The following is a 10665-nucleotide window of genomic DNA, read 5'->3' as shown; positions in this document are numbered from 1 at the left end:
ATGAGAGAAGAATAAATTTAAAAAAAAGAGGAAACAAAACAAAACAAAAAGCAAACAAACAGAAAGACACCAAATGAGTGTGTGTGGTGTTGGAGATTGAACCCAAATGAGTGTGTGTGGTGTTGGAGATTGAAACCAGGGCCTGGCACATTCCACACAGTTGCTCTTCCACTGAGCTAAGACCCAGCTCTTAGTTTTTGAGACAGTGTCTCACACTGTAGCTCAGGCTGGCCTACAAATGATGATCCTCTTGCCTCGATATACAGTGATGGATGATAAACATATGCTACTGTATCCTGCTGTATATGATTTTGTTTTGTTTTTGGTGTTTTCTTTGTTTGTCTTGGCAAAGTCTCTATTATGTAGATCTGGATGTCCTGGAACTTGCTATGTAGATCAGGCTGGCCCCGGAATTCAGAGATCCACCTGCCTCTGCCCCTGATGTCCCGAGATAAAAGCCATGCACTATCTCATCTGGCTATGTTTAACTTCTTAAAGAAATATCAAACTAATTTCTACAGTGGCCACGCTATTTTATAGTCCTCTCAACAATGTTGAGCCATCTCTCGAGCCCTGAATATAAATTTTACTTATGGATTTTCCCTCTGAGCACCTTGAAAGTTTTTCCCTTTGTGTTTGGCCTTTATGGTTACCATGAGAAATCAGCTGTTCGTTCCACGGAGGATCACCTGTGAGCAGTAAGCATCCTCTCTCTCTTGCCACTTGCAAGGTTCTTCGTCTTCCCATAATTTGATGATGTTGCATCTTGACTCATGTCTCTGAGTATATTCTATTTGAAACTGGTTGAGCTTCTTCGGTTCATGTACTTAATCAAAACTGGAAGCCATTGCCTACTCTTCCTTCAAAGATTTGTTATTCCCTTTTCCCTGACTCCCCTCCCAGCTCCAGTTATGTGTAAGTTGGAACACTGAGAATTTTAAGACACCCGATAGGCCCTTATTTTAACACATCTCAAATCATGGTCCATAGTCCAGAAACGTCATTATCTCCTGGGAAGTAGTTAGACATATACATTCTCAGGCCCCATCCAGACATACTGAAGAACCTTTGGCTATGAGACAACCTGTTGTTTATTTTGTTTTGTTTTGTTTTTAAACAAAACCCCTCAGGCAAATTTTAAGCATATATTTTATTTATTAATGTGTGTGCATGATGTATACATCACAGGCACAAATGCTGCAGCATGCATGAGGAAGGTATCTTGTGAAGTGGCGTCTCTCCTTCCCTTTTTATATGGGTTCCGGGGATTAATTACACTCAGGTCACCAGACTTCCCTGCTAAGCACCTCTACCCGATGAACTGTCTTACCAGCTCTCCCTTCTAGACAATTTGATGTATGCCAAAGTTTAAAAATCAATGATTTTGATGCTTTTGATTGTACCGATTTACCTTTCCTATGTACCTTTCAATCAACTGATTAAGTAATCATTCCAGTCAAATCATACTTTCATTAAACTCCTACTAGGTAATAAGCTTTGAGAATACAATGAAAACATTTCCCTTCTTATTGTCATGGTAAGCTGTCTTATAAGAAACTATCCAGACTTGCCTTCATTGGATGCAAAGTGGGTTAGGGAGGCTAACACATAAACAAGTGATAAAGGGCTATATAGTATATACCCAAACAGAGTTTTGAATAGTCATTGTAAGGACTCATGGAGGACTGGACACAGAAACTCACCCCAAAACTGGAGCGGAAGAAGCATCAGTTCCAGACTGATGCAGAAAAAAAGTCCTGGGATCCATGATGATTTGAGGAAAGGAGATGATGAAATAGCAGGGTGTGTGTGGAAGTGTGGTTTTGAGCAACTTTTTCTGTGTAGTAGGAAGAATTTACTTCTACCCTGGCTCTTAAACTCAATGCCCTGTGGCTGAGTCCAGCAGATTTTTGTCCTTATTAGCATAGAAGAGGTATAGAAGTGACCACAGAGTGAGATGTGTGCCATTTATCATCTAGTTAGGCAGAAGACTCTATGAACAGATTAATAAATTGTACATGACAATGTAAATACAGGCAAAATTCAACAGAGCTGTGCCATAAGCTTCTATCTATGTATAGTCCAACTTGTGAACGGGCTTGGTGTGAAGACAAAATCAGATCCCATACACAAGGCTCTTATTGTGGAAATTGACTGCGGGCATGCACTCAGTAATATCATAGGAACATTTGCTGTGGCTTGCTAACCCCTTAATGTTTGGGGACGTGTAGTGAGCTTATCTAAATTGAAACAACACATTCGTACCACAGTAAATCATTTGCAGTTACTTATTGTGTAACAAACCACCCCAAGCCTGTGGCTTAAAACAGTGGCAATACTTTGTGGATATGCAGTTTGGGCAAGGCTCAGTGGAACAGCTCATCTGTGCCCCAGATGGCATTAGTGAGGGTGGCTCCAAAGACCAGTCACAGGTCAGGTGGCGAGTGAAATCATCTGAGGGCTTACCCAAGACCCTACCCGAGACCCCGCCCCGCACTTGATTCTGGTGGCTGGGGCAGCTAGCACTCTTCCCTCTGTGTGGATTTTGCTGCATTCTCCAGCTGTGTTGAAGCCAGTCCCCTCCCCCCGCCCCCTTTTTTTAATAGAAGGTTCAGCAGTCCAAAAGACCAGATAAACAAATGGAGTTTTCACTTTGACTCTGCCATTTACTATGTTGCTCACAACAAGCCCCTCCTCCCCCCCTCCTGAATCTCAGTTCTCAAATTTTATAAGTCAGGACTTCGTCTCAATTGCCCAGAAGAAGATGCTGAGGCAGGACTTAGAGTGGACATAATTTAGTTGAGAGTTAATTCCAGCATATATCAGAAGGAAGCTGGAAGGAGATACAGGGAAAGAAGCCAGGAAATGGTGCAACCAAGAAAATACCACAGTCAGTAACTGGAGCTTAAAGAGCAGCACAGAGTTACCTCACCTAAGGGCGAAGGGAGCCTGGATATTATTTCCATGTCGGCTCCAGTCAGTCAGCGCTTGAAGACAGCAAATTCGAGGTGGCCTTGAAAAATCTGGAAGCAGAGAGGAGTCGCTGATGGACCAAAACTGAGCAGGTTTACAAGGAAAACAGTGAGATCTGAATGGATGTGAACATTCTTTATTGAATAACAGTTTTCTTAAGATTATTAAGTAATTAAACGAGGTAGTATTAAAAAAGAAAGTAAAAACTCCATTCCTGTTGTGAAAGTACTCCCTGGTACTTCAGTAGTCTTCATAACAGCATTTAGAGGAGCCCCGAGGGTCCTGAAGCTTTTCCAACGCGCGGCCCATCAGACAAGCTTTTAGACAGGCGGCCACTGCTTGTTTTGTAATGACTGCTGTGTAAAGGCAGTCTGCCAGAATGGCGTTACCAGAAGTGGGTTAGCCGCCACTGTGGACTTCAGGGCTGATCCATAAATTCTGTGCTTCTGCACTCACTGCCTCCCTTCAGGAGCTCCTCCGGGGTTTCCTCATCACTGTCACCCGCTTAGACTGGTCACTCTCAGCTCCCTCCCATTCCCATCCTCCACTGTGCTTTCTGAGACTCAAGGTCTGGTGCTACCGCCCATAAACGGCTGCAAATTTAACGTTAAGATACTGGGTTCCTAAGTTGGTAGTCATTTGATAGTTTTTGAATAGAGGCGTGAAATAATCCAGTTATTTAGGAAGGTTTTGGGGCGCAGGCTTGGATGACAGAAAAGATGGAAAAGCAATACACCTCCCCACCGCGTATGTATGCGCATGTATGTCTTGAAGTTATTGCAATTGTCCATTTTGAGACGTGCGAGGTGAAGGATCTGTCTTGACACCAAACGCAAAGACTATAAACGAAGGGGCAGATAAGAAAGAGACAAAGCGAGGCACGTCATTACAAAACAAGCAGTGGCCTCTTGTCTAAAAGCTTGGGTACTAGTTCAGGCAGCCTCAGACAGCTTTGCAATTTTCCCGGGCGTGAAAGACTGTAGGCAGCACCTCCCAGGAGGTCTGGCTCAGACCCAGACAGCCGACAACAACAGAGTAAGCGCGCCAACCCTGTTCTCTCCTGCATCCGGAAAACGGGGGAGTGGCTAGCATCCTCACCGAGGGGCTGCCGCAGATGCGATGCCAAGTACCAGGCAGCTGCGGACACCCAGGCCGGGCCATTGCTTCCTCTAGCTCTCAGGCCCGAGAAGCCGCACACAGACAGACCCTACCACCGTCTGGGCGCCAGGGTTTCCCCCGCAGCGCTACGCGTCCTACTGCCGCGCGCTGTTGCTGGGGCCACGGCACCGCCCTCCTTCACTACCGGCCAATGGCGGCGCGGCCAGAGCACCGCCCAGCTACAAAGCGGACCAATGGCGGCGTAGAAAGGGCAACGCCCTGCTCCCCCACGGGCCAATTGCAGTGTGCCCCGGCGCCCGGACCGCCCCAGCCGGGCGAGGAGGCGGGCAGGCGGCCGCTGGCTCCGCCCCCCTCCCCTCTGACCCGGTGTCTAGTCGCTCTGTCTTCCTGTTCCAAACCACGTGGACGCGTCGGGGGCCGCGGTGGTCCCTGTCGCGTTCCCCCGCTCCCGGCCCTCCGCGGACCGCGCGCACATGGCGACCCAGGCGCACTCCCTCAGCTACGCGGGGTGCAACTTCTTGCGCCAGCGGCTGGTCCTGTCCACCCTGAGCGGGCGCCCGGTCAAGATCCGCAGGATTCGGGCCAGGGACGACAACCCGGGCCTCCGAGGTGACTTGGGAGGGGGCGTGGAGGGGGGGGGCAGGGACCCGGGCTCGCCGTCCCGAGCCGCCGCGGGGCGCGTGGGAGGGCTGGTGGTCGGGCGGCGCGGGAGGCGGGGCTGTTCCGGAGCTGCGCCACGCGTGGAACGATTCCCTGCGTCTCCTGGGCGCGGGTAGTAAACAGCTACACGTTTTCCTGGCTGGCGTGTTGCTACGAATCGTAGGCGTCGCCCACTCACTTCCCTCTCTTGAGACTCTTGGTTTCGCCCTAAACCTTTCAAAGGAGAAAAACAGTTTATTGGACCAACACGTAGTAGTGAGTGAGTGGACAGACAGACAGACATTGAGGAAAGTCCCACCGGTTGGTTCCCAGTTCTCATCCAAAGCAGGTCTCTGAAACCGCTGCCCCACTTGGACACCAGCTCTTGTCGCCATTGTTCCTCGGCCCCCCACATCTCTTCGGGAGTGGATTGCAAAATTCCATTTTTAGATGATGTGCTTGTTTCTGTTATTCACTGATGTGCTTTGAGATGGGTTTTTGTTTTGTTTTTGAAACGGGGTCTCATTGCCCAGGTGGGCTCAAACTTGGTTTGTAGCTGAGGATGATGACCTCTAACTCCTGCTCCTTCTGCCTCCACCTCCCAAGTGTTGGGATTACAGGCCTGCTACATGACGCTCCGCTGAGATAATCTTTAAGTCATAGACCTAATTGTCTTGACTTCAGGAAAAGGAACACCAAACAGTAAGCCATAGGCTTCGAGCTCTTTTACTTATTTATTTGCCGCACAAAGGCAGAGATGGGTTAAACTCATCATTTGAACCCACATCTCATTAAAGTCTTTGGTTTTCAGTTGTTCCCTTAGAATTTAGGCACACATTCAAAAGCGTCTCTCTGATCTCTCCAAATTAAGACAATTGAATCAAAACCGCCCTGTAGCCTGAAGATAGAGAGGGAGGGGCTCTGGTTGGCTCAAGAGACTTCCTGGGTCAGGCTGATGTGTTTAACTTTGTAGAGGCTCTTGTAATAGATGCTAGACCCTTTCATCATCTGTCTGAATATGGTTTTTGGATAGTTTCGTTTCTGCCACTCTTGAAGTTCTGTGCATGGTGATGGAAACAAGGTTAGAAAGGAAGAGACTAGAAGGGTTAGTAAGGTTAAATTCCTATCTTCCCTATAGTGCTGGAGAGAACACCAGGCTGGGGACAAACACCTGTGATCTCAGCACTCAGGAGGCTGAGGCAGGAGGATCGTAAATCCAAGGCCAGCTTGGGCTACACAGTGAGTTTTTGTCTCAGAACAAAAACTGGGGGGCAGAGACAGGTGGGTCTGTGTGAGTTAAGAGGCCAACCTGGTCTACACAGTGAGTTCCGGGCTAGCCAAGACTACATAGTTGGACCCTATTTAAAAAACAGAACAAAACAGATTAACAAAATCTGAAAGAAAACAGTCAAAAAACTCAAACGTTGAGGAGAGGCCACTGAATAGTTGGTTCTCTTTCCCTCAAATCTCCTCCCTCCACCCAGCCTCCCCACCCCACCCCCCAGTTTTAAATCTGGTCCTTGGGAAAAGTTATTGCATAGTCTGCTTTGTTGTGTTTTTCAACCCCAGATTAACCTGGAGACTTGCTTCTGCTATGACCACTGGGTACAGATTTTTGTTAATTAATTTTTTGACCGGAAGTGCTTTAGCCTGGAGACCTGGACTTTCTTTCACAAATATAATACTCAAAGATATAAGTCAGAGTTGACTCTTGATAGGTGTCTTCCAGTATAGTATTTCATATTTCCAAGGACGTGAATGGACTTGACCCTTGGCATTTTTCTGAAAGGGTAGGGATTCTGGTACCCGGGGAGGTGGCTCTTTTATGGGATGCGCCTCTGTAGCACACTATTTGCTTTACCTCATGTCTTAGGGTTCCGTTGTTGTGGTAAAAGACTGTGAAAGCGGCGCTGGGAGGAAGGGGTTATTTCAAGCCAAGTTGTAGTCCATCAGGAAGGGAAGCCGGCGTAGGAGCTCGAACCAGAGACCAAGGGAGAATGCTGCCTACTGGCTCGCCCCTCTTGGCTTGCCCAGTTTGCTTTCTTATACACCACAGGACTACCTGCCCAGGGGTGGCATCACCCACAGTGGGGTGGGTCCCTCCACATTTATCATCATTCAAGGAAATGTCCTACAGACTTGCTGATAGGCCAATGTGACGGCTTGAGTGCACTTTCTGAATTGAGATTCCCTCTTCTCAGGTGACTGGTTTGTGTCAAGCTGACAGAAAAACCTAACCAGCATACCAACTCAATGTGCTAGTGCAACAGAGACTGCCGCTTCAGACCTTGTGCTGACTGAAGGGCTTAGGAAGCTTGTCTGGTTACTTACAGAGGGACCCAGATACACATCTCCACTTTCATTTTTAGACTTAACATGCATGTGAGTGTGTACACAGGTTAAGTGTGCATAATATACACATACACATAAACACAAATGTATGTAGCCTTGGACACATGATCTGGGGCCATAGTCAAATCTATGGGAGCTTCATCTTTCTCTGCTTCTTCTTGACTCAGATTATGGAATTTGGGGAAAAAAAAAACAAACCCAAAACTTGAGAATACTTAGTACAATCTCCAGCTGAAATGCAAAAGGCAGTCACATCCCCCAAAGGTGCTTGCTTAAACATCCCACGGGAGTACACTTTGGAGGAGGCCTGCCTCAGGACCATTCAGGAGTTGATTGGGCTTCATTATGCGCAAGGCTTTGGGGAAGGGGAGTCCAGGTAGAAGTCGGTTGCCCCTGCACTCAGGGGACTTGTTCTCTAGCAGGAAGAACTTGAGGGAATAGTGTGATGAGGTAACAGGAGTCAAGTGTGGTAGAGGGACTCAGTGGAGCCCCAAGCAGAGAACAGCCTGGCAGTTGAAAGGACGACATTCGGGATGTCCTTCTGTTGTGAGAGTGGAGTCGGTGGCTCTGAGGATCACTATAGGTGAAAGAAAGAGTTCTTCTTTTTTTCCTTTTTTTTTCTTTTTTTAAGCATTTTGTATGTCCATGTCTAAGTATGTGCCACAGTGCTCTCTCAGGTTGTCCTCTGATCTCTATATGCATGTGGTCCATATATACATACCCTCCCCCATTCTGCACATAAAAATAAATGTCAAAGCAAAACCTATTTCTGAGCCTCAAGTTTTTCTGTCGGTAAAGCGTGGGGTCAAGTAGTCCTACTTTGTGGGATTATTATGGAGACTAACTTGACTTAGATGTAAAGAGCAGGGCCAGTGAGCAGGAGGAACAGATGCCAGTTGGTTTATTATGATTCTACTAAGCACTGGGTAAAGTTGTGCTGTCTGGTGTCTCAGGCCTTTCTCTGCTGCCATTGGAAACTTTCCAGATATTTAAAGAAAATTATGTTGTCCCTTTGAAGCTTCCCTTTAGGAGATCAGTTCTGCATATTTGCATATTATTGGTAGTTTTGCCCTCTGGGATGCTGGCAGTATTTAGAGACATTTTTGGATATTGCGGAGGGAATTGTCAAGTAGGAGAGCCCAAGAAGCTACTAATACCCTACTTTATACAGGATAGGCCTCACAAGAATTATTCTGTATACTAGTAATAATTCTATGGAAATGTCAGTACTGGTGTTTAAAAACTCCTAGACTTTAATAATTAAAGCTTTTCTTTATATCCCAAATTTTTCAGAATAGCAGCAGGTATTATTAGAACTGCCCAAGGAACTAGACATGGTAGTATTTATACCTGTAACCTACCATAGAGAAGGCTGAGTTTGAAGCCAGTCTGGGCTGCAAAGGAAGACCCTTGGTTTTCAGAAGTGGGTGAGACTCGGGCATGCCCAAATCCTGGGACTTGAGGCAAAGAATTGATATGTTAAATGAAATTGCCCTTTTTCTGTGCATTGAGCTTTGAATAGGAAGAAATTGGACTCCAAAGAAAGATGGTTCTGGAATGGTTCCAGTTAACTCTACAGACACACCTGATATAGTGGTAACTATACGCCTGCTGTAACTCAGAATGAAGCAGGTGGTCAGCAGGGTCAAAGGCCAGCCTGGGTTACTTGGTGAATTCGAGGTCAGCTAGGCCATCGGTTCTCAACCTCTGGGTCGAAACCTCATGGGGGTGGGGGTCAAATGACCCCTTCACAGGGGTTGCCTAAGACCATCAGAAAGCACAGATATTTACGTTATGATTTACAACAGTAGCAAAATTACAGTCATGAAATAGCAACGAAAATAATTTTATGGTTGGAGTCACCGCAGTGTGAGGAGCTGTGTTAAAGGGTCTCAGCATTAGGAAGGTTGAGAGCCACTGAGCTAGGCAAACTTGTCTGACCTTGTCTCAAAACAGTAAAACAAAAGCAACAAAAATATAATCATATGCAATTTTTATTTTGCTCTTGCACATAACCAATCATTGTATTCTTCATGTCAGAGGAGGAAGTAATATTTCTGTTGTTGTTTTTGCCGTTTTATTCAAAGTAAAATAGCCAGGATAGTTAAGTGAGTTGATGGATGTAAGTGCTTTATTTCATGCGGGCTAGAGGGTTCAGCCAGCTCCAGCCTGAGGGGCTTGTTTCCCTCTTATAGACTTGGGTGTCCTTCATTGGCATTACCAGGCAGGCATTATCAGAGAGATCCAGAGATCCACCTGCCTCTGCCTCTGAGTGCTGGGATTAAATGCGTGTACCACCATGCCTGGCTTGTCCAGGGTGTCTTTACCTCTGGATTTCACAAAACCTTAAGGAGTTCAGTTGGTCTGATGATTTCTATGTAATGTGAGGGCTGAGTGGAGAAGTCCACATGAAAGGTAATTGTTGGAATCACCCAAATGAGGCACTTGGTTTGGGTAAAAGCAGTAAGTTTAGGAGCCTGATGATAAGATTGCTTTCACCTGGTTGCTGTGCTCAGCTTCAGAGCCATCTTCTGCAAAATTAGAAGAGTTGCTTGGGCTTGTGGGAATGCTGTACGTGGCTTTAGTAGATGTTGATCTGAAGTGGGAAGGTTAACCAGATTTAATCGAAAGGATCCTTTAAGCTTTGCCACGGACATGCTACAGGAGGTTCTTCGAGAAGGAAAGCAGCTTTTAGTTAGCTGATGCATTTAGGAGATAAGTCTTGCCGCTTGTAAATTAGTTCTGAAAGGAAGGTGAACCTCAAATTTTTTCCCGTTATGATTTGGTAATTGGAATTGTTAATAGACAACTGGGTTGGAGGGAGCCAGATGACAGATAACGACATCCTGTCCAGTAGGAGTACCCTGTGCTTCTGTTGATGTTAATATGTGCTCCCAGGTGATCTTTGGCCCCAAAACAAGACATACCAAACATGTCAAGAATCCGAACAGCCTGTTTTCTGCTCTTGCTTAGATGCTATAAAAAAATGCTATTTTGTTGGGAATGTGTGCCGTCTTTTTTTTTTTTTTAAACTAAATCTTTTTTTGAGATCACTGTAGGTTCATTAACAGTTGTAACTGAATAGAAGATTCTCGTCTGTACCCTACCCATATTCCTAATGGGACCATTTGGTCAAACCATAGTACCAAGAGTATCACAATCAGGGTATCCACCCTGAAACGTGGAGCTACAGAACATTTTCACAACTATAGAACTTCCCCTATTACCTGGTTTCTATGTGTCTATACAGACCACCCTAGAGCTCTTGGCCTGTTACGAGACTTTCTCCTGATATGAGAATGGGCACCTCTTCATATGTTTAGTACCAGAGCTTATGGGACAGTCTGGTCATTCACACAGTAGCTACCTTGTGGACCTCAAGATGTGAGACTCCCTACCACCACCAATTAAAAAAATTTTTTTAAAGAGTATGAGAATCCTTCATGGGTGAGAGCTAGAGGGGGCTTTCCCCTCCGCACAGTTCATGAGGTGGGGTATCTAAGGACATGTGACTGGACTAGGAACCCCATTGGGCTTGGCATCGAGACCATCAAGGATCTAACACACCCATTTTTTAAAAGG

The 10665-nt window shown here is 46.1% G+C and overlaps 1 protein-coding gene across 4 annotated transcripts in view; it reads left to right on the top strand.

The window, feature by feature from the left end:
* The first annotated feature begins 4438 nt into the window (after nucleotides 1–4438).
* Nucleotides 4439–10665, top strand: part of Rcl1 (RNA terminal phosphate cyclase like 1) — a 134347-nt gene continuing 128120 nt past the window's right edge. For 2 of the 4 annotated variants that reach the window (XM_052761677.1, XM_052761678.1), the window contains exon 1: nucleotides 4439–4701. In XM_052761677.1, coding sequence (XP_052617637.1) covers nucleotides 4566–4701 — 136 coding nt within the window. In that variant the 5' untranslated portion in view covers nucleotides 4439–4565. The remainder of the gene's footprint in view (nucleotides 4702–10665) is intronic. The other 2 variants (XM_052761679.1, XM_052761676.1) reach the window with 2 other exon arrangements.

This window comes from Peromyscus californicus, unplaced genomic scaffold (assembly GCF_007827085.1).
Source record: "Peromyscus californicus insignis strain IS unplaced genomic scaffold, ASM782708v3 Scaffold_4__1_contigs__length_199733344, whole genome shotgun sequence".
Classification (NCBI taxonomy): domain Eukaryota; kingdom Metazoa; phylum Chordata; class Mammalia; order Rodentia; family Cricetidae; genus Peromyscus; species Peromyscus californicus.
Note: the sequence above shows the minus strand (reverse complement) of the source record. Positions and strands in the feature narration are given on the sequence as shown.